The sequence below is a fragment of the Triturus cristatus genome, chromosome 11 (assembly GCF_964204655.1).
Source record: "Triturus cristatus chromosome 11, aTriCri1.1, whole genome shotgun sequence".
Classification (NCBI taxonomy): domain Eukaryota; kingdom Metazoa; phylum Chordata; class Amphibia; order Caudata; family Salamandridae; genus Triturus; species Triturus cristatus.
In genome coordinates, this window is record NC_140594.1 from 1,110,804,637 (window position 1) to 1,110,831,255 (window position 26,619).

Genomic DNA, 26,619 nt, shown 5'->3' on the forward strand with positions numbered 1-26,619 from the left:
TGATGTGCGTCACAGATAAAGGTAACCACTGACGTTGCAGGCTTAAGCCCTGCAGTGCCTGTGGCTACAGGTCAATCAGCCAGTCACCCCACCCTTTACTAACCTATCACAGAGTTGGGAAAGGGTGGGGTGAATGAGCAGAGATTGAAAACTCAAATCTGGACCGCAGGAGGTTTCAGGTGTCCAAATCTGAAAGAAGCAGCAGGGTTCCAAACAAGACCTGCACAGACAGCAAAGTAAGTAAAAAATGCTTTTAAATACTGTCTATGTATGTATGAGAGTGTGTGTATATGTGAGCATGTCTGTGTGCCCTATGTGTGTAAGTGTGAGTAAAAGTAACATTGTCAGTCAGTTAAGGCGTGAGTCAAAATTAGGGCAATGGGTGATAAGCAGAGTGTGAGTACAACTGAGAATGAATGAGTGAAGGATAATGACAGTGAGTGTAACTGAATGTTACTGTGTGTGAGACTGAGTGAGTTAAGTCTAAGTGAGTTAGAGAAAGAGTGAGACAGAGTGTCTGTGTGAGAGTGAGTGAGGATGACTGAGTCACACTGAGTAAGAATGACTGTGTCTGAGTGAGTTTGAGTCAGAATGAGTGAATCTGAGTGAGTATGAGTGGGCCAGAATGAATCAGAATGAGTATGACTGAGTGAATCAGTAAGAATGACCGAGATTGTGTGAGAATGACTTATGACTGTGAATGAGTCACAGTGCGACTGAGTAAGTCAGAATGAGTAAGATGTGTGTGAATGAGTGAGACTCATTGAGCGACTATGAGCGAGTCAGAGTGAGATTGAATCCTGTTAGTGGGCAGCGGATTCATCGGTTGGGGGACCCTGAGTGGCCGGTTTCATCGTTCCTGCTGTATCTGTCTTGTGCATCCCGCCGACTTCATGCTCATTGCGTGCGGTGTCTGATTCACAGGGTGCAAGCCTCGGAGATGGGGATGTGCCCGTGGTAGTGGCTCATGTGGCTCTGCAGAACTTGCGCCTGTGTGTGTTACCGGACTAGTCTAGGGTAAAACAAATCTACCGTGCACCGGACGTTGTGCCTTGTTTCCAGGGAGGTATGGAATTTGCAACTCTTCGTTGTGTGTGACTGGAATTACCTGGTGCAACCCATATCAACGTGCAACAGTCCCTGTGCCTCATTTCCCGGGAGGTACGGAATTTGCAACTCTTCGTTGTGTGTGTGGCCTAAAGTATACAGTGCAACCCATATCAACGTGCACCAGACCTTGTGCCCGGACTGCCTGGGTATGATCCTGATCAATGTGTACCGAATGGGGTACCTTCTGCATCCGAGTAGCTCCCCTGCATTATTCCTCATTCATCACTGCTCCCTTCCTGACCCTCACCTTGGCGGACCAACTGGCCTCTCCTCACCTGACCCCTCCTGAAGACATTGTTGCGCCAGGTAGTAGTGAGAGAGATTGACTGGGCTGGAGGAACGCTTCCGAGACAGTTCGGAAGCGAGTCAAGAGACTGTGTGACTCCCTTGTGTTTTGAGACCTGTGGGTGAACTTCCTGAGTGGAGCCAAATCTCCCTTTGGGCTGCAGGGTCTGCAGAGTGTTATCAATTGATCTGCTGAGTATCAGAACGCCGCATTAGAATGCTGAGTGTGTATGAGTGCAAGAACGTTCCGTACAGACTCGGCAGGTGTCAGTGACACTGCATAGCGGTGTGGATTGAGTGTGTGTGTATGGGAATGACACTGTGTGCACAGCCGGTGTTTCACAACATTGGCAAGCAATGATGTTTTCTATGTTGAATTTATACCAAAAGCACCTTACATTTGACACTGGTTTTACCCGGGTGGCCCTGGCCCACAAGCCTCAAAAAAGTGGCTACATTTCCTGAATGTGCATGTTTCCGATATCGTTGCGACCCAGGCTGCCCTCTATAACTGTGTGGGATTGAATTGTAAGGACTGTTGGGGTGAGCCTGGGGTATATAGCGTGTTGCACAGCATAATGGTGCAATGTGCTGGGTGGGGGGGCTAGATTAGGAATTGTCCCCAGTGTGCATATTCTTGATATTATCACAACACGGGTGGGCCTAGCACTAGCAGAAATATTTCCCGGTGTGATTTATTCCCAAAAGTACATGATGTTCATGTTGAAATGATTATATATGTGTGTTGAATACAATCTTTATTTACATACATCAGGTGTGAAGTCTCTTTTTGACTGACACTCAGTATATTTATTGTTAGTTAGTGCCGTACCAATGCTTTACACATTGCCGCTGTGGTAAGCCTGACTGCTCAGTGCCGAGCTACCCAACGGTGACAGGGTATACATCGAGTGAAATCACCTGCCCTTGATAGGGCGGTAGATTCTGCCGTGCTGGGTCATCGTCACAACCAATCAGAAAGCACCGCTTCTAACAGGGGGCCATTGAACCCTGATTATTGCTGTATTTCACAGTTCAAACCGCAGCCGGGGGCCCATTTCCTTGGACCCATGACACACTGGCGACGCCACTGCTGGTGTTCCTTGAACGATAACATCATCAAAGTACAATGAATATTCAACACCCAACCGGAAAAATTATCCGACGCGAGGTCGAGCTCTCACCCCATAACATACCTTCACTGCACCTTCAGTAAGATTGACCCATTAAACCCAGATATGCACAGTAACCACATTGTATTGCACATGTTAGTGGTGACACTTGTAATAGGTGTTATTTATCACATCTAATAAATAACATCCTACAATATTGCCATTCATCAGGTGCAGTAAATATCACACCTACAACCGTCCGACTCGTAATGAGGGCCACAGTTTAATGGGTTTCCGGACAGATGGCTCAGCGAGTTATATTATCTCTCTGGTGACATCTGCAGTGATCGGAAGATTTAGGGCTCGAGTTGGCCTTCTGATGCTTGTTAATGTTTTTGCATTAAATTGTGTAACAATAGCTACCGCTCACTGACACCAGCCCCACTGACACCAGCCCCACTGACACCAGCCCCACTGACACCAGCACCACCGACACCAGCACACTGACACGAGCCCCACTGACACCAGCACACTGACACCAGCCCCACTGACACCAGCCCCACCGACACCAGCACACTGACACCAGCCCCACTGACACCAGCCCCACTGACACCAGCACACTGACACCAGCCCCACTGACACCAGCCCCACTGACACCAGCACCACCGACACCAGCACACTGACACCAGCCCCACTGACACCAGCACACTGACACCAGCCCCACTGACACCAGCACCACCGACACCAGCACACTGACACCAGCCCCACCGACACCAGCACACTGACACCAGCCCCACTGACACCAGCCCCACCGACACCAGCACACTGACACCAGCCCCACTGACACCAGCCCCACTGACACCAGCACACTGACACCAGCCCCACTGACACCAGCCCCACTGACACCAGCCCCACCGACACCAGCACACTGACACCAGCCCCACTGACACCAGCCCCACTTACTCCAGCCTCACTGACACCAGCACACTGACACGAGCCCCACTGACACCAGCCCCACTGACACCAGCACACTGACACCAGCACACTGGTACCAGTACACTGACTCCAGCCCCACTGACACCAGCACACTGACACCAGCACACTGATACCAGCTCCGTGACACCAGCACACTGACACGAGCCCCACTGACACCAGCACACTGACACCAGCACACTGACACCAGCCCCACTGACACCAGCACACTGACACCAGCCCCACTGACACCAGCCCCACCGACACCAGCACACTGACACGAGCCCCACTGACACCAGCGCACTGATACCAGCTCCCTGACACCAGCACACTGACACAAGCCCCACTGACACCAGCCCACTGACTCCAGCCCACTGACACCAGCCCCACTGACACCTGCGCACTGATACCAGCACACTGACACGAGCCCCACTGACACCTGCGCACTGACACCAGCTCACTCACTCCAGCACACTGACAACTGCCCTGTGTGATAGTCTTGATGGCTGACAGGGAAGCAAGAAGAGGGTCACCGGGTCCCAAGGAATCTGTCAGCCTGGCCTCAGGGTAGGGTGATCTACCCTCCTGCTGTGCCCTTCGCTGCCTTCCCTGCAGGGTGAATGGTGCTCTCCCTCGCTTCTGACCTCAATGGTGCTCTCCCTCGCTTCTGACCTCCACGGTGCTCGCCCTCACCTCTAACCTCCATGGTGCTTTCCCTCACCTCTGCCCTCCATGGTGCTCTCCCTCACCTCTGCCCTCCATGGTGCTCTCCCTCCCTTTTCATCCCTCCATGGTGCTCTCGCTCCCTGGTGCTCCCTCTCTCTTCTCTTCCCTCCATGGTGCTCTTTCCCCCTTCTCTTACCCCGTGGTCCTCTCGCTCCCTTCTCATTCCTCCATGGTGCTCTCTCTCCTCCTTCTCTGTCCTCCATGGTGCTCTCTCTCCCTTCTCTGCCCTCCATTGTGCTCTCTCCCCCTTCTCTCCCCTCCATGGTGCTCTCTCTCCTCCTTCTCTGCCCTCCATGATGCTCTCTCTCCCTTCTCTGACCTCCACGGTGCTCGCCCTCACCTCTGACCTCCATGGTGCTTTCCCTCACCTCTGCCCTCCATGGTGCTCTCCCTCACCTCTGCCCTCCATGGTGCTCTCCCTCCCTTTTCATCCCCCCATGGTGCTCTCTCTCCCCTCCATGGTGCTCTCTCTCCCTTCTCTGCCCTCCATGGTGCTCTCTCCCCCTTCTCTCCCCTCCATGGTGCTCTCTCTCCTCCTTCTCTGCCCTCCATGATGCTCTCTCTCCCTTCTCTGCCCTCCATGGTGCTCTCTCCCCCTTCTCATCCCTCCATGGTGCTCTGCTCTCTTCTCTGCCCTCCATGGTTCTCTCTCTCCCTTCTCCACCCTCCATGGTGCTCTCCCTCCCTTCTCTGCCCTCCATGGTGCTCTCTCTCTTCTCTGCCCTCCATGGTTCTCTCTCTCCCTACTCTGCTCCAGTGGCGTGAGGATACCCCCCCCCCCCCCCCCGCAGTGCGGTGGAGGTAGGGGGGGCACTCTTCCATATATGAAGGGGCCCCTCGGCCTGTCTGTCCGGGGTGTCTCTCTTGTAAAGCAGGTGCAGTTTGCAGCCTGTTCTGAGCTAACAGGGGCTGAGCCAGAGGTGAAGAGAAACATAATAACTTTTGTTTCGTTTTCCCTCCGAGCCTGCCAGGCCCCTTCCCTTGCAAGAGCAGATAAAACTCCATCCCCACCCCCTCCCCTCCCCCTCATGGAAAGGGTCTTACAGAGAGCACTGCTTGTCTGAATGAGGTTGAGGCAGCACAGAATTTATTGGGCCAGAGGTAAGGTTTCTTCTACCTTTCCCAGACATTTTAACGCCGTGTTCACACTTTGACATTCTGCAAGAGTGAACGCACCAAGGTGTGAACCGTAACAAGAGGCCGGGGAGGGGGTGGGCGGCAGGTAGACAGTCAAAGGGGGCACCGGCTCTCGGAGAGGTGTGAAGGGGCGAGGAGCAGCCCGAGGTGAAAAACAACACCAGAGCAAGAGGAAGACGCTCCGCCGCGGGGGGCCCTGGTGCAAACTGAAGAAACGCACACTTCGCGGCACTACAAAGCAGCCGATGGGCGCCTTTCACTAAAACAAACCCATCAACCACCGGACAAACCAGGGATGCGATCAAAACAACGAAGAGCAGAGACAGACGACTGCCGCCGAATCCTGGACGTGCAACTTATACATTTAACAAAAGGCAATTCCAACTTTATACCTGATGCAAGCACCACGCACCAGAACACTATACATATATAAATTACCCATCAATGCATCCCAGAGAGTGAATAAAAAGATGAGCAGCAAACGAAGGCAGTGCCTGGCAGACACTAATGCCCAGACATTAATGTTGTGTGACGTTGTGTGACGTCCTTGCGCCACGCAAGTCGACCCAGGCCGACCCAAAACCCTAGGATGAATTAGGTCAAAGAAAGCCATGTACAAAGTAGCAAGCACTTCCCTCGCGCGCACACAGTGCAGGCCAAGCCAGCAGACAGTGCTGCACACTTCCCTCGCGCACACACAGTGCAGGTAAGGCCAGCAGCACTGCACACTTACCTCGCCCACAGAGTACAGGCAAAGCTAGAAACGCTGCACACTTCCAACACACACAGTGCAGGTAAGGCCAGCAGCACTGCACACTTCCCTCGCACGCACAGTGCAGGTAAGGCCAGCAGCACTGCACACTTCCCTCGCGCACACAGTGCAGGTAAGGCCAGCAGCACTGCACACTTCCCTCGCGCACACAGTACAGGTAAGGCCAGCAGCACTGCACACTTCCAACGCACACAGTGCAGGTAAGGCCAGCAGCACTGCACACTTCCCTCGCACACACAGTACAGGTAAGGCCAGCAGCACTGCACACTTCCCTCACGCACACAGTACAGGTAAGGCCAGCAGCACTGCACATTTCCCTCGCGCACACACAGTGCAAGTAAGGCCAGCAGCACTGCACACTTCCCTCACGCACACAGTACAGGTAAGGCCAGCAGTACTGCACACTTACCTCACACACAGTGCAGGTAAGGCCAGCAGCACTGCACACTTACCTCGCCCACAGAGTACAGGCAAAGCTAGAAACGCTGCACACTTCCAACGCACACAGTACAGGTAAGGCCAGCAGCACTGCACACTTCCCTCGCACACAATACATGCAAGGCCAGCAGACAGTGCTGCACACTTCCCTCGCGCACACACAGTGCAGGTAAGGCCAGCAGCACTGCCCACTTGCCTCGCCCACAGAGTACAGGCAAAGCTAGAAACGCTGCACACTTCCAACGCACACAGTAGAGGTAAGGCCAGCAGCACTGCACACTTACCTCACACACACAGTGCAGGTAAGACCAGCAGCACTGCACACTTCCCTCGCGCACACAGACTGCAGGCCAAGCCAGCAGCACTGCACACTACGCGCGCACACACAGTACAGGTAAGGCCAGCAGCACTGCACACTTCCCTCGCGCACACAGAGTGCAGGCCCAGCCAGCAGCACTGCACACTTCCCTCGCACACACAGTGCAGGTAAGGCCAGCCGCACTGCACACTTCCCTCGCACACACAGTACAGGTAAAGCGTACTACATACCTGTGAGGGTTTCAAGGCGCGGGGGGGGTGCTGCTATTGATCGAAGAGTACTGCACAGTCCTCTAACACAGAACACTTGCCCCACTGAACTGCAACCTTCCAGCTCACACCTGCATGTGCAACAAAAGCAGTGGCAAGGCACGAGAAGTTACAGAGCAAGCGTCCTTAACACACATAACAGGGGGTGCAGCAGATGCAGCAACACAACCGTAACAGGCAGCCTTATAAACAGTGATCTGAACTACCAACCACCCCACCTACTAAATACAGGTCGAGGGAGGACACTCTGGTAACAGGGCCATGATACCAACCAGAACTTCAACGAAAATCGTACCAAAGTGGATGCCAAGCGGCCCCAGGTGACATCAACAGACATCAGTGTCTTTGAGTTCATTTCTGCATATGAAACGGTAATAAATGGTGCACTACAAGTCCCAGAATGCATTACGTGAGGCAATGCATCCTGACCAACTTCCCTTTAACTTCTGCAACGCAAATATAAACCTCCTTTGGCAAATGGAGAATCAAAGATAGATGAATGGATTGGACTAGAGGTGTGTTAAAGGCTGAGGTTTGTGCCAGGAGCGATACTGAAAGCGCCATGGCAGGCCGTGCCCTCACAGGGCTGGGCTGACCCGTGCCAGGAGGACTCGGCTGACCCGTGTCAGGAGGACTCGGCAGAGGGCGAGGGCCTGGAGCGGAGATGTGCTGCTGAGCAGAGGGAAGGGGCGTGGCAAGAAGGGTGAGGAGGGAAGGTGGTCCAGGGGGAGGGGCAATCTCTAGATTAAATGCGGTGAGGGAAGGCCATGAGGGGGAAGTCCGAGTCCAGCAAGCTTCTGAAGGGAGTTGTGAATTTGTGCCTTCACCCTGCATTCCAGCCCGAGAGGAGAAGCAGCAGCGGGGGACGGGCGGCCAGTGGAGCCAGGAGGTCAACACAGGGTAGGTGCCCACCGATGCCAAGCGCTAGATAATGTCCTCATGTGCCTACCGATGCCAATCGCTAGATAATGTCATCCTGTGCCTACCGATGCCACGCGCCGTCTCTAGATAGTATTCTCTCTTGTGCCTACTAATGTCAAACACTAGTGTGCCCTTGTGTCTACCCCCCTCTATCTTCAGTACACCTCGTGTGCCCGGCTCCTTCTGTGCAGTGACTCAGCCTCTGCCCCCAGCGCATTCTCCAGCTCCTCGTATGTTCACTGCGACTTACACAGAGCTACGCACTTAAGTGCCAAGCACCGCTTGTGCACAGCAGCACTGCTCCTAGGCCTGGCATCTATTGTGCACATCGCTGCCAGTGTGCCTGGTACCCTTTATGCGTAGCCCCCAGGTGGGACCCGCACGGCCTCTATTTAGCAATCTGTGCTACCCTACTGGGCACCCCGAGTTTTTGGCTAGGACCCTTCCGCATTAAGTGACAACTTTTGCGTACGGGTACTTTCGGCAACCTCCCGCAACCCACCCACCTCTGTGCCCCGCAGATATTGCCCTCTCTTGGTAAGTGTGCGCCCAGTACACTGTTTATATGTAACCCCATTGTGAGCCTCCGCACAATAGGGTGTGAGTGTCCAGTTCCTTCTTTTTATAGCGCCTGCTGCCCTGTGGTCCCTGTATGTGGTACCTGTGTGCCCAGGCCGCTCTAAATAAGACCTTACACGATAAGCACCCGCCATATACAGTCCCTTGATGTCCAGCGCCTTCCCACATAAGGCGAAAAATATCCTGCCCCCCCCCCACTCATGTTGCTAGCGCCACTGCATAGCGCAGAAGCGAGTCGCCTGCACCCACTCCACATGGCACCCGCGGGTCTCCAGGTTCTCTTTACAAACTTCCACCCCACAATGCCCACTCTCATGTGTCCTGGACAGTGACCAGTGCTGTCTTTGCCCATGCCCAGTACACTCTTCTGCATAGCGCCGTGTCACCACAGTTCTTGGCGCTATGTTCACAGGTCACAGAGGATAGGACGGCTCTTGTTGCTGAAGTAAGACATCGCTGTGAGGCAGGATAGGGGCTCATTTCAATGTCAGTTTTTAATCGCTACGGGTCTAAGACCAAGAAGGACCCGCCCGAGGGAGGAGCCAGGATGGCGACCGGAGCAGACGCTTGAGCGCCCGGCTCCGTCGGCCCTTGGCCTCGGACTACCATCCTGATTCCTATCCTTGCCGATTTTCGAGGTGCACCGTGTGCGAAGACGCGCTGACCGCGCCGCCGCTTTCCCGGAGTCTTAGCCCGCCCGGATGCCGGAGTTCTTGGTGCCTTTGTTCTCCGCACTGGACCCCTGCTCTGTTGTGGCCTTGGCCGGCCCCCTGGAAGCTCCCCAGTCACCGGACCCGCTGGCGCAAACCTGAGCCCCGCGGTCCCGATCCCGCCTCACACCACGGACTGTCGCCAGATGAGCCGGGGGAGAGACGCCCGGACACCTCCTGCGCCCTGCACCTGACGGGCTGGAGCTATAGGGTAGGCCCCGGTGTGGCGGGTCTCCTGCCCCGCTCTGTGGACCGCGCTGTGGAAGGCTGCATACCCCCTTCTTCTAGTGCCTAGTCGGCGGCAAAGAGAGCCTGAGGGAGGGGAAGCGACTGTTGGCGTTCACCTGTTGCGGCGCAGACCTGATGGGAATTGCCTCCTTGTTACGACCCCCCCTGGCCACTGTACCGTTCAGCGGTAAAACATGGCGTTGAGTACCTGCTCGCTGCTGGGGGTTGATGCTCCGGTCTCGCCCGCTGCCCGCTTCGCCCTCCCTCTACCAGACTCTAGCTCCACAGTGCCGTCCCGGATTGCTGCCGATGTGGGGGCGCAGCTTCCGCTGACATGCGGCTCCGTTCTGGCTGCCCTGCGGGACTTTCGTCTGCAATTGTGTGTTGGCTTGCAAACGCTGAGTGAACGGTTCGACTCCATACTGTCGGCTGCGGGTCGTGAGCGCCCAGTTTGTTATCAACAAGACGTGGGTCTGTCAGTGCTTTTGTCCTCTTGCGGGGATGCAACGACTGTGAATAACCGTGCTACACTGGTGTCTGCATCTGGCTTTCCCGACACCCAGGATCAATCGCTCTCCTGCTCAATTGCGGATGCTTTGTTTTCCTGTTCGTCGCTGCCTGCTTTGTTGTTGCCTGCCCCACCGCGCCCGCAAGAGTATCCAGCTGAGCGACACCCGACGTCCTCGAGGAACCGTTCACGGTGGCCTACGGCTTCTTTTATGTGGAACTCCTGTACTTCACAGGCCAGGTCTGGATTCTATATGGTGCACAAGGGGACCTCAATAGATGATCGGCGGCCATTTTGTGACTCTACCTCTCCATCTTCTCCCCAGCGGCCATATTGTCTTTGTCTGCACGGGATGCGGGGCCTTCATGTGGGGGCCGGTCTAATCTTAAGCCCGCGATCGGGCCAGGGCTAGATTGATTTTTACCATCATGGTTTCACGGATGGGCTGGACTGGGACTGGAACTGTTGACATATATGTGTACATTCGTCGCGATTTGTCTGCCTTCATTTAAATTGTGGTGACACGTTATCTTCACACGACTGCTTTTGGGTGTAGTGGGTTTTCAGAATGTGGAGGCGTGGCTGGCCGGTGGTTCCGGGCGCTCCGAGGTTACGTGGGCTCCTCCCCGCTTTCTTTCTTCTTTGCTTTCTTATTTTCTTTATTCTATTCCTACTTTCTCTCTTGTCTATATTTCGGGTTCATTGGGCGACAGGCACTATGCTGGGGGGGGGGGCAGGCCGTAGCCTCCGCATTGGTGTAGGGTGGGGGGGTAATTCACTGTTTCCTTTTAGTTCTATGGGCCTTTTTCTTCTCTGTCTCTGCGCTAGACTTGTTTCGATTCGGGGTCCGGGTGTGGGGTGGATTGAGTGGGGGCGGCTTTGGAGGGGTGCGTATTTACTCCTGTAATATCCTGTTATCTAACTGCACCGCCTCACTGTCTGAGATTTTCTATGGCTGTTTTAATGATGCTGCTGCTCTCCCGTGTGGTGAAGCCATCTTGCGGACTCGAATCTCCTTGGCTCTATCCTCTACTGACTTTTTTCTCGAAAAAATCATTTTGAAAACCTTAAAATTAACCTCCACTTCTCCTTCCCCTGGTGTCAAGGATCTCTCCAGTGTATATCTCCTGAATCGTTGCTAAGCTTGACCTTTGATGCACAAGGGATGTAATGTTTGACTCAGTGCTTAATCGTATTGTGGCCGGCCGGATGGTTGTAGGCCCGTATTTGTTCTTTTACTATGCACAAATAAAGGTTTTTAAAAAAAAAAAAAAGAAGGACCCGCCCCACTTAAAGCCTGGCCCGTCCACTGAAGACCCAGCCTAAGGCCCATCCCTTATTGGCAGCGTCGGATTGGTAACGCGGGCACTCGGGCAATGCCGAGGGGTCGGTATTCGACCTCAGCTGGGTGATTTGGGCGGTTTCTGAGTTGTTCGATGCCGCCGGTGCCCGAGTGGCCTTTCCGGGGGTAGATGGGCGTCCATTACCTCCCTTTTATCAAGGGCAGAGGTGTCTTCCCTTTCTCTCGCTGGCCGGCCCATTGATATATGCATACTGAGTGGGGCCTCGGGGCCTGAGCAAAAGTGGCCTCATTTGTTTTCAGGTGTGTTTCAACAGTGTAAATTAATCTGTGCACTTTTTTCAACCACCCCCCATATTTTTTATTTTTTTTTAAATCAAATTTTTTGCCAAAAGGCAATATGCCAATATTTGCCACTTTTTTATCGTGCCCGAGACGATTTTGAATCCCAACTCTGCTTAATGGCCAGGCAGCCTGGTGCTGCTTCCCTATACCCCCCTCGAGCCTCATCCCGTGAGGATGAGGCCAGTAGCACCTGCCCCAAAGCCCCACGACCATGATGAACCAGCCTAGGGCTCCTTCACCAAGGCAAAGCGGCCTGGTGCTCCTGCCCCCCGTCCCTGCGAGCGTGATCCCGCAGTGACCCCAGGGGCTAACCTATCAAGGGGCCGGCAGGTGCAGAGGGGCTGGGACGGAGGGGGGAGGTGGGTATTGTTTACACCCAACCAGCGGGCGGAGGCCCTGGCCCATTTTCCTTTCATGCATGAGAGATCAGGGCACCCTTGCCACGCACCGATGGCCTGGCGCTCCTGCCCCCTCACCTCGGGCCCATCACTGGCTCCTGAGCTCCACCACGCTCCTAAGGACCCGGGATGTCGCTCCACTCTCATACGAGCTCCACCCATGCCCTACCCTCAGTCTCCGCCCCCACCACTTTCTGACAACTAGACCAAAGGCTCTGCCTCGGCGTCCAGGCATGACATCCCCGCCCTGCCGAGGCATTCCTCGTGATAACAGCCGACCCTCGGACACAACCCTAAGAGCGCCCTTGTTCAGGGCTCACCCACAAACCCGTCCTGCAGAGCTCACTTGTTCATCATGGGTGACCCTCAAACACTTACTGCCAAGCACAATTTTGAGCTGTGGCATGTTGTGGCCTTTGGTGGTCTCACCACCTGCAGTACGGGGCACACAACTGCTTTTATTTCTTCGCCACCACGTAAATGGGAGGTGTGCTGATCAGAGCTAGGTCAGATGCACACGTTAACTATATATGAAAACATTCCATTAAAACAATTAAAAAGTGTTTATTTACAGGGAAGTTTGGTAAATAACCGAGAGTCTCTGCTACTCACCTAGATGAGTGCTAAACGTATTTCTGGCATTGTTTTATATTGGACCAACATAGCGCCTCCTGGCCTCATTAGAGCGCCCTACAGCGCATTACTAAAACTGGTAGTTTCTGCTTGACAGGGAGGTTTTTAAGGCGGCCTAAGTCTGGTTTGCTGAAGACATCTTGGCCATTCAGAAAGCTGACCTAGAAATGCATTCCACCTGTTGCTTACCATTGGCTTTGTGGATTGTAACTAGGGCTCCCGGTTTTCCGTATTTACGGATTTCTACATATAAATACAGACGTAAATCTATATTTCCTTTGTCTGTATTTATATTTAGAAACGGCAAAATACTAGAAAATGTTGCCACACTGCCGTGCTCGAATCCAGCCATGCCCCCTTCCTGCTGCTGGATATTCCTTCCCAGGCGCGCACACAGCCGCACCTGAGTACTTCACAGGTCTTTTTAAAGATCATTTACCTGTTAACGAGGCTTTATTGTTCTTTCACGCCATACATTTAACACGGCAGCGTGAGTGCTTCGGACCGACATAGCTGTGCATCTGATTCACGCGCTCAGAACCAGGCGTCTAGAGATAGGAGGAGGAGACAGAAGAAAGGTGCCACTTTAATGATTATCCAGATCACCATGGTTGTCATTGTATAGGCGGGAGTTTGGTAGAAGGGGCATAGCTGCAGGGTGCTTGATTTCACGGCCAGGTGTGAGGCGATAAGAAGGCCGGCGGGTAGAGATAGTACAATCTGAAACCTTGGCAGCTATGAGCAGAGAAGGAGCTGACGTTCCCCTCCCGGGGTTTTGAAAACAGCTTTTGGCAGCAGAGAGCTCCCATGCGACATGCCACGTCCTTAAATGATATATATAAGTCTTTTGCCGGCATATTGCCCAGATGCATTATGGGAGGGGTAGTTCTGACACGGACACATACATTTGTTAGGTAACTGGCTTCCATGAAAGTAATCACCCGAGTAGAATGCTTATTGGGGTTCGAATTAGTGTTTGCTGCACTTTCATCTGGCTTTGTAAGTCATTATAGCTGCAGTATGAGTCAGCATTCAATTATCAGCAGAGCGCTTTTCATTTCAGAAATGCATTCCAGGTCTGAGGGGAAACAGAGGTGCTTTTCACTTTTATTACGATATAACTGCAGCGTGTTTTAAATGTCAAATAGTTTGTTAAAGACTTTATATTTTTATAAATGTTAAATATACAGGTGGCATATTTAGAGTGTTTGGCGTCTCATGTGTAATTTATGAGGTTTCTCAATTAGGCTGGCAACATATAGATGTTTTGGTTTTGATGTTTAAACTCTTCACCCACTCAACATTTATTCATGTGACCATGTATATTTTGTATGTGCATTGCGCAGCATTTAATCCATTACCATAGCACTTGTGAAATGTAGAGGGTTTGAAGTGAGACACGTAGTAGGTTGTTTATGTTTACTAATGCCTTAAGTGGGAGTGACTATTTAATGTGAAAATGAACTGGCGCCAAATAGATTGACCATGGCTTCACTGAAGCCGAAACGCGTCTCTTTGGTCTGAGGCTCGAAGGTGACCTGATACAATAAAAGAAGCCGTATACCATCAACCTGAAGTCCGTGCCTTCTTCATTTGGAAATTCCTGTTGAAGTTAGGTGTTTTGTTGATATATATATATATATATATATACACGTGGCGTGTAGCTTGGGATCTATCTTTCTGTCTGTCTATCTACACACAAACACACCACCACCAATATAGGTAACCTTACGTACTTTCTGTGTGAAAACTGTAGACACTTGAAGGCAGATTTCTAGCTAGTTTTAGATGGAAATACAGAAGCGCTGGCACATGTTTGCTCCTGATAAGTGCTTGTACTCTATCCTAAAGTGTTTCTATAGCAGAACTGAGAAGCACAGGTACTCTCCTTTTGAAATTACTCAGTACCGGACCATTTATAGCACTGCTAAAGCCACAACAAATCACTAGTTTAAGTGAGCGCATGTGTGCATTGTTAATTTAAATAAATGTGGAAAAATACTAGCTCTAGCGTCGTCTTTTACTTGTGGCAAAAATAAATGTGGATAAATACAGAAAAAAGGACCAAAAAATAAATATGGATAAATACAGACGGAAATGGCAAAAGAATAAATACCATGAAACCGGGAGCCCTAATTGTAACTCGCATTGTCTGGCTTTCTATTTGCTGTCTTTATTTGTTTTAGGCTGTCTAGTCCGAGTTCTTTCCTCCTATTGCCCAAACTTTGTTTACTGTATTCTTCCAAAATTGGCTTTCTGTAAACAGGCCTTTAAATCTTGTTCTCATCTTGTCACATTTGCTGTGCATTCAGAAACAGAGGTCAAAGGTAAGCTCTCTCTTCCAAGGAGCTTGGTGTTTACTTTACTTTCTCAGACTTCAATGTGAGAGAATTTTTGTGACAATCCTGCCCAGTATCCAGGTAAGAGGAGTGGGTGTAGAGTGTTTTTTTTCCTCAAACACACAAAAAAAGAACTGTACTGATGTTTCAGAATATATCAGAATTAGGGCTTCTGTCAATCTGTTTGATAAATTAATTGAAATATTTCTAGGCTGTCCCTTTTGAGAAAGGATCTAGGTGGATCCGCTGTATGTCTTCTTCCAGACCGACTACATCAATGCCAGGTATAAATTCCTTTACTAAATTAATCACAAAACCTTTGTTCTCTCCCTCTAATCCCTCCGGGACATTCAGTACTCTGATATTATTCCATCTCATATTATTTTCGAGTACCTCAATTTTATCACAGAGATCTTTGTCCCTCAATTTCAGAGTCTAAATCTCCTTTTGATTAGTTTCGATCTCCCTTTTGAGCTCCTAGGGAGGTTTCCATCGCGCTCATCCTTTTCATTAAGGAGTTCATCTTGGATTCTAGAGCATCACATCAATCCCTGCATTTTTCTTGGTTCTTCTCTGATCTCACAAACTTTTCTCTGACTTCGCCAATCAGAATGGTAAGTATCTTCTCTACCCCTAGCTGGCTTTCTTATCCTACCCCGCTGAGAGCTCTGATTTTGTATATGAGAGTCATGTGACCATGCCTGCTCCTGCTCCACAATTGCTGCTACTAGTTGGAATCTATTCATAGTCACAGTATCCCTTTGGCCTTAAGTGATTTATTTCTCTCTCCTGACTACCCCATGTTGACACCGTTGCTTTGTGGGCTCAAACCAGACCCTGCCTTGTGATCCTGAGGGGCATGAGGGTAAAGAGATATGGCACTCTTCCCCTAATAGGAGCGCAAAGAGGAGGTAATCTTGATGCATTCTACTGCTTTGCCACCCTTCCGCCCAGTCTCTTGTGGGTTAATCTTTTTCTCCGGAATGTTTTCGGGGCCAATTGAGGGAGAGCTCTGAGGCAGAGCTCCTTATTATATTAGGGTTTCCCTGACTATCGCTTTGCTTTTTGGAGGCCAGGCTGATTGTAAATGAGCTAGAGAACATGCTTATTTCTTAACACATACCTGTTTGTTTGCCCTTCGAGGTTGATTTGTTCCAAATCTGCCCGTCCCACCCTGGCGTGGATTCCCCATTTACCTGCCTTCCTTCCTGTAGCAGGAGAGCTGGAGGAGACACATGGGTTTTTTCTACCACAGCACTTTCCCCTTGTCGAAATCAAATATGTTCAGCAAACATTTTCCCCTTCTCTGGATCCAAAATGCACTCTAACTGTTGGCTGAGATGAGGGCAGCAAAGCTCAGCTTCCCCAGCCGATGTCGGCTCTGCCGGGCTTGCCTGAAATAGATCCTAGCTGAGGCTCACCAGTCTCTGTAGGGCCGCGATGCTGCCCCCGCCCACAAACCCGCTCCACACTGGCAAGTATCGACCAAAGCTAATCATGGGGTTGTCATGAATACTGCACAGGACCAAGACCACTGCCAAAACTTCCTAATACTCGGAAAGCAGCCGGGTTGTAGTTGATTGCACTGCCAGGACTAGTCACAAAGGTAACAAAATATTGCCCACCTCAGATGGTCAGCTGCCACTTGACCACAAAATGAAACATTCATTCAAATGGTATGAGAGGCAAAATATATACAAGGTAAATCATATAGTATGCACAAAAAGCGAAGAAAGAAGTCCACGTTGCTGTATGTAGCATTAAGATGTCTTTATTGTTGATGTGCTTGGTTTTCATAAGTGTACAGCCACAGCCAACGCGTTTCGCCCAGACATGGGCTTCTTCAGGGCGATTTCAAATGCGGTAATCTCGCCAGGTGAGTTCAGATAGGTCCGCATCTTATTCAAATCCGCGTCGGGACATACGGTCAAAAAGGAATTAACCTCTTTTTGAATGAAGCACTAATAGTCCAATTAGTGAGAGGCCTCAAGTCTTCGTCTTAGTTATGATGATCCGTGTTAGAGGCAATACGTATTTGTGTAAAAAACTCCGTGTGCGGGCCCTATCTGGTGGTGTCTCATCCTGGCGGGAGGATGTAATAGTGTTGGCTGTGGCTGTCCACTTATGAAAACCAAGCGCTGCCAAAACGTCCCTGCTCCTTGAAGTAAGAATCCCTTGTTTTCCGTCTGCACACTCACATAGCGTGCCTTAATTCACCAAAGAGGTAAGAGAGCTCCCGACCAGCACTACCTGCCGGCCGCCATGTTCCCTCCCAGCCTGTGTGCTTAAACTCCTTGTTATCTTGCTGTTTAATTTGAAAAAAGTGCATTTAAAAATAGTTTAAAGTATTTTTAAAACCGGACAATCTGGTCCTTTCCCTGTTGATGTCAATAAGTTGTTCTTTATGAGTTGCTGTATAATCTTTTCTAAAGTTTTAGATTTCTGTTTTCTTTGACAGGATAACCTTGAACAATGGGCCGCTCTACAGGTGCTGCCTCCAGAGGGGGAAACAGATCCTCCTGGAAGGGTGCCAGGACCCCAACATTCAAACCAGGCTCCACATGGTCTAACCCAGCTTCAGGAAGGGCAAAGACGACAACAACATCCTTCTCAACGGGCATGCAGAGAGCTCAGGTTACCCACTCTAGGGGTGCCGCCAAGTCTGCTCCCTCTTACACACCTGCCAGAAGTGCCCAATCCCATCAAACATGCAGAGCAACATCGTCCAATAAGACCCTGGTTAAGGCAGTCAAAGCAATAGAGAAGGAAACACGGGGTCAGCGAGACAACCCAAAATGGCATGAATGGCGAGAAAACCGCATCACAGCCTCTGTAGCACACAAGATTGCCAACAGCCATTTTGTGAATGACAAGAGTTCAGAGGTGCCACAGTCTTATCTCAAGGCAGTCGTGGGTCAGAGCCCTGTCATACAGACCCCAGCTACGTCCTGGGGAATTCGGAATGAAAAGAGGGCAGTCCAGCAATATGAGCACCTCAAGTCCAGGAATTCAAGAGGAGGCATCAAAGTTGAAGATTGTGGCATCTTCATTCACCCAAAGAAGACCTGGCTGGCTGCCACTCCAGATGGTGTTGTTACGAACAGCTCTACTGGAAAGCCCATGGGCCTCCTGGAGGTCAAGTGCCCGTACAAACACAAAGACCACACAATAAGAGAAGCCTGCAAAGATGACAACTTCTGCTTGACCCCAGCTGGTGGTTCCTACACTCTCAAGAAAGACCACCCATACTACACACAGGTGCAGACACAGATGGCAACCACAGGCGTCAAGAAGACTGACTTTGTGGTGTACACCAACAAGGAGACCACCATTGCTCCTGTTAAGTTTGATGCTAAGTTCTGGAAGTCGACTGAGCCCAAGCTGGAAAAATTCTACAACGATGCGGTTGTTCCGCATTTGGAGAATAATAACCACTCAGCATAGACTAAAGGAGAATATAAAATTGGAGGATGCACTGGGTTTTGTCAATGTCATCAGATGCCAATGTCAAACCAACCAAGAGACATTTCCATAACACACAAAGAATCGCTCGGCACTAATTCTACAGTAAAGTAAAAGTGTAACTTTGTGAAAGAACAGAGTGTATACCCCTGTTGAAGTTGTTTCCATTGCAGGAATTTTATTAAAGAAGATATCATTTTGCATGCAAAACCTGTAGATAAAAAACAGTCTTGTTAAATTACCTTTGTAGACTTGAGACCACAAGAGTAAAAATACTTCCTAATTAACTTTGTTCTTTACAGTTGTTATATATAAGACTAGATTGTTTCTTTGTTCATGTTTTTCAGAATGTTTGATATTATCAACAAGGTGGCATCATACACTACTTTAAATGTATTAAGTTCCATTAAATACCCCACCTGTATTCATATGGAATTGTTAATGTTGCTATATATATGTATAATGGCGACAGCGTACATATTGCTAACATGGACGTCCACCCGCCCGATTTCAATGCTCGCCCAAAAATGTAGTCACCTTTTACTGTTCCTTTTCACCAAGCAAAATCTGGTGGTCAGAGACAGTAAACACATTATAATTAAGGCTCCCTGTTTTCCGGTTTTACTGATTTTTACACATAAATACAGACAGAAAACATTTATTTTCTTGTCTGTATTTATTTTTAAATGTGGATAAAAATGGAAATTGGGTTGCTTTTGGAGTAATTCTAAATACTGTCTGCCATGATTGCCAGGCCAATAGCTGCATGGATTGATAGGTGAGGGGTTAAAAAAGAAAGTAATTTTAGTAAAGAGGATTTAACAGCAGTAGATATGCACAAGGTTGATACTGAAATTGATCATATTTTCATATGAGTGCATTGATTTATCTTCTGCGGATGTTCACAGCATTGAATCCTGACAGGCATTCAAGCATGAGTGCGTATTTATTGGTTTAATAAATGTGGAAATATACTAATTTCAGCTTAATTTCTCCACAAAACACAAAATAAACGTGGATAAATACAGACGGAAATGTAAAAAAAAAAAAACATAAAACCGGGAGCCCTAATTATAATGCTCCCCCCGCCCTAGGAGAAGACCCTCCTGGTGAGGGGAGCATTATATTTTTTCTTTACAAAAATAAAATCCCATTTTGGAATAATTTTTTTTTGTAAAGAAAAAAAATGACTGTGTGCTACAGAGAAGTGTCCTGCTGACGCAGCCCGTAGCACACAGTAATATACATTGCCAGAAACCGCTGTAATGGCGGTTTCAGGCAATGTTTTTTTTAAATAAATGATCGCCTCTTTGGCGGTAATTTAAAAATTAGGCGGGCGGCCACTCCACCATGGTAATTTTCTCCCACCCCATGGCTGAACGACGTGCCGTCTGCCAACATATAAATCTCCCCCGATGTTCTTTTTGCTGTGGGATAAAAAAGATTTGTAGATTTTGCAAGCACGCTCAGGTGGCCCAGTAACACACACTGCGTTCACTGGCCTAAACAGAGGCTTTTAGAACAATAGAACAGTGTGCAGTTAGGATTACAAAGAGTATATGATTAAGTAACACGATGAGTGCAACAAGGCAGGGAGGCGATTTGCATTTGCATGACTTGATAATCCCAAAAAGAGGCATTCCGATACTGGGAACCGGCACAGAACAAGTGCCATTGGATCACTCACAGACTGGAATAAATGAAGTATTCCAAACGTACTATGGGAACCTGAACTCCAAAACAAGGTTAACAGATGGCCTGGATATCTCTTCCTTTCTACAGGAGGTGGGTCTTCCCACTTTACATACATATACACATGTAGAAAATATTTCAGAAGGGGAAATTAGGGCAGCAGGGAAGGGCATGGTCAGTGGAAAATCTGAAGGCCCAGATGGCTTGCCAGTTGAATTTTAGTTCACCTGTCTTGCTCACCTGGGCCCCATCTTGGTAGAGAAGAACATGTGTCCTACCCTCCTCCACAAGGGAGGCTCTGTTGGTTGCTCTACATAAATAAGGCAGAGATAAAGTGGAAATCACAGTATACAGACCACTGTCAATGCATAATGTTGACTATAGAAAATATGGAGTAGGGTTCTGGTGACTAGGCTGTTACCTGATATACAGCCACTGATCCATATGAAGCAGAAATGCTTTATACCGAATAGTGCCATGGCCATCAGAAGAGCAGCTGGTATTCTTGCTCATCCAGATGACACTTACCCTGATGCCCAGGTATACAAAAGCCTTCGATACCCTTAGGTGGAGCTATCTGTATGAGGCTGGGAGGAGGATTTAAGACCTGGACACAATTACTATACACGCGTTCAACAGCCGGGGTTCACACTGGCCCTATCATTTCAAACTTGTATGTGGTAGAGGGATGAGACGGGGTGCCTGCTGTCACCTCTCCTGTTTGCACTGGCGATGGAACCACTAGCTGGTAGAGCCAGACTGGGGGCCATGTTTAAGGGCATTCCAGTGCCCAATGGCACGCATTTCATCTCCCTGTAGGCTGATGGCATGCTGTTATTCTTAAGTGATAAGCGAAGGTGCCTGGCGCCACACAGGACTGGATGGCTGCGAGATGCGGCTTGCTGTCAAGAGCAGCTCACAGCATATTGGGAACTAATGCCTGTAGGATCCCGCCCCAATGACATGTAGTCCCCCTTAGAGCGCTACGAGAGCGCTCAGGCCGCTGAAGTGGAGAGTGACATTGCTGTGAGCCCAGTGGATGCACCCCAGGAAGGCCAATCCTCCTATGCCCCAGGCTGCTGAAAATATTGCACGCTACCCCGCTGCTTGCCTCTGCTAGTGAGAGCTCTGGTGCGCCGAATGGGGATACTCTAGTGGCTGAATATTCATGTTTCCCCTCTGAGTGGCTTCCCTTCCTCCCCCCCCCCCCCTCCCTTCTTTGCTCTCTTGTTTCCAGAGACTCAGTGTAACGGGTGATCATTTTGCATTGAATCACTATATTGTGTTAATGGCAATTTATGAAACTGTACTTACAGATGCACAGGGAGGTCACACTTAACCCCTATAAACTGACAGCACATGTATGGATTCACAGGGAGGTCACACTTAACCCCTATAAACTGACAGCACATGTATGGATTCACAGGGAGGTCACACTTAACCCGTATAAACCGAGAGTGCGGCAAGTTTACGAGGTGCAAGCATGTTCGGAAGCACAGGGAGGTCACACTTAACCCATATAAACCGAGAGTGTGGCAGGTGTGTGAGAAGCAAGCATGTAGTAATGCACTGTGAGGTCACACTTGGCCCCAACGAACGAAGAGCACAGCAGGTTTGCGAGGTGCAAAGCATGTACGGATGCACATGGAGGTCACACTTAACCCGTATAAACCGAGAGCGCAGCAGGTTTGCGAGGTGCAAAGCATGTACGGATGCACAGGGAGGTCATACTTAACCCGTATAAACCGAGAGCGCAGCAGGTTTGCGAGGTACAAAGCATGTACGGATGCACAGGGAGGTCACACTTAACCCGTATAAACCAAGAGCGCAGCAGGTTTGTGCAGCTCGTGGATTGTCGAATGCTTCCTCCCAGCATAAGGGGATGTCAAAGGTATGAAGGAATGTGAGGTGGGAGGTTAGAGAAGAGTTTGAGAGTGCATAGAACTCCTATGACTTTTTTTCAAGATCCATATGAACCACAAGTAAACTGCAGTGGCGGTTTTCTCAATAGGGCTCCAGGGCTACGCCCCCCCCCCCTTGTTATACCAAAAGTGAATAATAATATTTTATGCACATCCAGAAACACCCTAAAACCGCTCTGCTTCAGAGAATGTCTGATGTCTGGGGCAGGTGCAGGTGCACAAAGGTGCCTGCACCAGTCATCAGAGCCCTGCCACACCTCAGTGCCTTCCAATCTGTAACATGCGTCACAGATAAAGTTAACCACTGGCGTTGCAGGCTTAAGCCCTGCAGTGCCTGTGGCTACAGGTCAATCAGCCAGTCACCACACCCTTTCCTAACTTATCACAGAGTTGGGAAAAGGTGGGGTGAATGAGCAGAGATTGAAAACTCGAATCTGGACCGCAGGAGGTTTCAGGTGTCCAAATCTGAATGAAGCAGCAGGGGTCCAAACAAGACCTGCACAGACAGCAAGGTAATTAAAAATGCTTTTTAAATACTGTGTATGTATGTATGAGTGTGTGTATATGTGAGCATGTCTGTGTGCCCTAGGTGTGTAAGTGTGAGTAAAAGTAACATTGTCCGTCAGTTAAGGCGTGAGTAAAAATGAGGGCAATGGGTGATAAGTAGAGTGTGAGTACAACTGAGAATGAATGAGTGAAGGATAATGACAGTGAGTGTAACTCAATGTTACTGTGTGTGAGACTGAGTGAGTTAAGTCTAAGTGAGTCAGAAAGAGTGAGACAGAGTCTGTGTGAGAGTGAGTGAGGATGACTGAGTCACACTGAGTAAGAATGACTGTGTCTGAGTGAGTTTGAGTCAGAATGAGTGAATCTGAGTGAGTATGAGTGGGCCAGAATGAATCAGAATGAGAATGACTGAGTGAATCAGTAAGAATGACCGAGATTGTCAGTAAGAATGACCGAGATTGTGTGAGAATTACTTATTACTGTGAATGAGAGTCACAGTGAGACTGAGTAAGTCAGAATGAGAAAGATGTGTGTGAATGATTGAGCGAGTATGAGAGAGTCACAGTGAGATTGAATCCTGTTGGTGGGCAGCGGATTCACCGGTTGGGGGACCCTGAGTGGCCGGTTTCATCGTTCCTGCTGTATCCAACTTGTGCATTCCGCTGACTACATGCTCATTGCGTGCGGTGTCTCTGATTCACAGGGTGCAACCCTCGGAGGTGGGGATGTACCTGTGGTAGTGGCTCAAGTGGCTCTGCTGAACTTGCACATGTGTGTGTGACCGGACTAGTCTGGGGTAACAGAAATCAACCGTGCACCGGACGTTGTGCCTCATTTCCAGGGAGGTATGGAATTTGCAACTCTTCGTTGTGTGTGACTGGAATTACCTGGTGCAACCCATATCAACGTGCAACAGTCGCTGTGCCTCATTTCCCGGGAGGTACGAAATTTGCGACTCTTCGTTGTGTGTGTGTGTGGCCTAAAGTATACAGTGCAACCCATATCAACGTGCACCAGACCTTGTGCCCGGACTGCCTGGGTATGATCCTGATCAATGTGTACCTAATGGGGTACCTTCTGCATCCGAGTAGCTCCCCTGCATTATTCCCCATTCGTCACTGCTCCCTTCCTGACCCTCACCTTGGCGGACCAACTGGCCTCTCCTCACCTGACCCCTCCTGAAGACATTGTTGCTCCAGGTAGTAGTGAGAGAGATTGACTGGGCTGGAGGAACGCTTCTGAGACAGTTCGGAAGCGAGTCAAGAGACTGTGTGACTCCATTGTGTTTTGAGACCTGTGGGTGAACTTCCTGAGTGGAGCCAAATCCCCCTTTGGGCTGCAGGGTCTGCAGAGTGTTATCAATTGATCTGCTGAGTATCAGAACGCCACATTAGAATGCTGAGTGCGTATGAGTGCAAGAACGTTCCGTACAGACTGGGCAAGTATCAGTGACACTGCATAGCGGTGTGGATTGAGTGTGTGTGTACAGAGACATTTTAATGCATGGGCAAAGTGGGCTCTGGCCCAGGGTCCCAGCCTTTTAGGGGGCCCCCTGACAGTCAGCTCCTTTCTCCAGAGTTTTGCCCTAATGACCTTGAATATTTCCTAAACATTTTGTTTTAAATTCTGTTTTCCTTTCATTTATTTCTTATGTACCTGATGTGTGAGAGTCTAGTACAGCCATTTTGCAGAGAAATTGTGTGTTTATGTTTCATGCAATATACATAAAAAACGTTTATTCAGATCAAAACAAGGCCTAACATATAAGAAATGGGAGGGCGTCACAGAGATTATTTGCAGTAAAATTTGTGAGCTGCTGCTGTGTTACAATATTGAAAACACACATACCTATCCCTGAATATTAGATGTAAACACATTCAGGGCCTTATTTATGAGAAGTGATGCATCGCTGTGTGAAAACAGGGATGCGTCACTTCTTAGTGCGCCCTCGTTGCGACATGATGGATGTGTCATATTTACTGTATGACGAATCATGTCGCAAGGACAGTATTTCTGACAAATCTGTATGCGCAAAAGTGATGCATTGCTGGGGTGTGTCTGAAAATAGACGCAACTCCAGTAATGTGTCCTTTCACATGGGGCAAGCCCCAAGTGAAAGGGCCTGCATCAGTCTTATGTCTGCTGTGTAGCAGGTGTAAGAAATTGACGCAATGGCGTCCTAGAAGTGGCGCACTGAGTTCTCATAGATTTCAATGCGCCACTTCTATGAGGCATTTTGCGGGGCAACACCCACCCTGCATACATTATGCCTGGCGCAGGTATAATGCGGTGCAGGGGTTTACAAAGTGAAGCATCTGCCTAGATGCGTCACTTTGTAAATAGGGCGTAACATTGCACATATTTTATGCTGCCGGTGCGTCACAAAAAGTGACGCACCAGCGGCATAAAAGTGAAGCAAAGCCTCATAAATAAGGCGCTTAGAATTTGGACGAGTGTTCCTGTGCACTGTCAGAGACCTAATGAAATGAAATTGTGTATTTAATAAAGCGCGCAGCTACTCAGACTAGAGAGTCCTGGCGCATGACAGTGGGAGGAAAACATGCGTAAAAGACCCATCAAGTTTTTAAGTTCTTTCATGAAAGAGAGTAGGTCTGTGGTTAGTCTCAGAGACTCAGGGAGGCTATTCCACAATTTTGGGCCTAGAAAGCCGTGGGATCTGCCTCCAATGCGGGCACTGCATATTTTAGGCATGATGGCCAGGTTGGCATTGGAAAAAGTTAGGGGTCTAGCTGTTGTGTATCGATTAACGCGCTTATTTATGTAGCCGGCTCCTAAGCCATGGAAAGCTTTAAAGAAGATGGTCATCGCTTTGAAGCCGATCCGTTCTTTTATGCGGAGAGACTTAAGGATAGGGGTCATACTAGACCTGGGTTTAGGTCTCAGGATGGCTCTGGCCGCCGCGTATTGTACCACTTGTAGGCGCTGGATAAGGGATTTGGGAAGACAGAGGTACAAGCTGTTGACATAGTCGAGCTATGATTTCACCAGAGTCGGCACCACGATCTTTCTGCTCTCAAGCGGTAACAGTGGCAGGAGTTTTTTTTAGCATCCAGAGTATGCCAAAGCAAGTGCCATTTAGATTTTGAATTTAAAAGCACATGGAGAGTGTCTTGTCTATGACAATTCCTACGTTTTTGACTTTCTCCTTTTCAGCGGGCGGGGGCGGCAGATCTTTTGGCCACCAAGCGCTCCAGTCAGGCGTTTATGGATTACCAAAGAAAACAACTTCAGTTTTGTCAGGATTGCACTTCAGCTGATTGATCTTAAGCCAGTTAAAAAACCTTTGTGAGGCAAGACCTAATCATTGTCCCGTCAAAGTCGGTTCCTTTTTCACATGTAAAAATCAGCTGAGTGTCATCAGCATAGGAAACAATTTTGGCGCCCTCTTCCTCTACCAGAAATGCAAGGGGATAGATATATATCAAAAAGGGTAGGACTGAGAATGGAGCCCTGAGGGACACCTACATTCATGGCCGGAACTGGGGATGAGAAAGGGGGGAGCCAGATGTCCTGAGATCTATTTGCCGAGAAGGATGACATCCATTGTAAAGGCGGTCCCCCCCCCAGATCGGTGTTAGCAAGTCTCTCCGGGAGCCTCTCATGTGGGACCATATCGAAGGCCGCCGACGTATCGAGCAGTATCAGAACAGTCTTGCCTCCCTAGTCCAGCTTACCCTTGAGAAATTCAGTCACTTCCAGCAGAGCGGACTCCATACTGTAGTTAGCCCTAAAACCGGATTGGGACTCATGAAGGTACTTCCCATCTTCAATGTGTTTTTGGAGGGCCTTGTTTACATGCTTCTCTAGTACTCTGGACAGGGTCGGAAGAAGGGAGATTGGCTTGTAGTTGGCAGGGTCCGTCGGTTTGGCGTTAGCCTTTTTTATCAGTTGAAGAATCTTAGCATTCTTCCATA

General features: G+C 49.4%; 1 protein-coding gene across 2 annotated transcripts; it reads left to right on the forward strand.

The window, feature by feature from the left end:
- The first annotated feature begins 127 nt into the window (after window positions 1-127).
- Window positions 128-19,537, forward strand: LOC146786101 (uncharacterized). 2 transcript variants are annotated; one of them, XM_085635595.1, is made up of 2 exons: window positions 128-236; window positions 17,560-19,537. In XM_085635595.1, exon 2 carries the CDS (start codon window positions 17,574-17,576, stop codon window positions 18,543-18,545), a length of 972 nt encoding a protein of 323 aa, XP_085491721.1. In that variant the 5' UTR covers window positions 128-236; window positions 17,560-17,573; the 3' UTR covers window positions 18,546-19,537. The 2 variants fall into 2 exon arrangements, with proteins under 2 accessions (XP_085491721.1, XP_085491722.1); XM_085635596.1 differs by lacking the exon at window positions 128-236 and adding an exon at window positions 7,964-8,040 and having other exon boundaries at window positions 17,560-18,997.
- The last annotated feature ends 7,082 nt before the right edge of the window (window positions 19,538-26,619 follow it).

Bases quoted from the DNA above. Each gene is read 5' to 3' on its own strand.
- LOC146786101 (XM_085635595.1), top strand. From the start codon at position 17,574: ATGGGCCGCTCTACAGGTGCTGCCTCCAGAGGGGGAAACAGATCCTCC.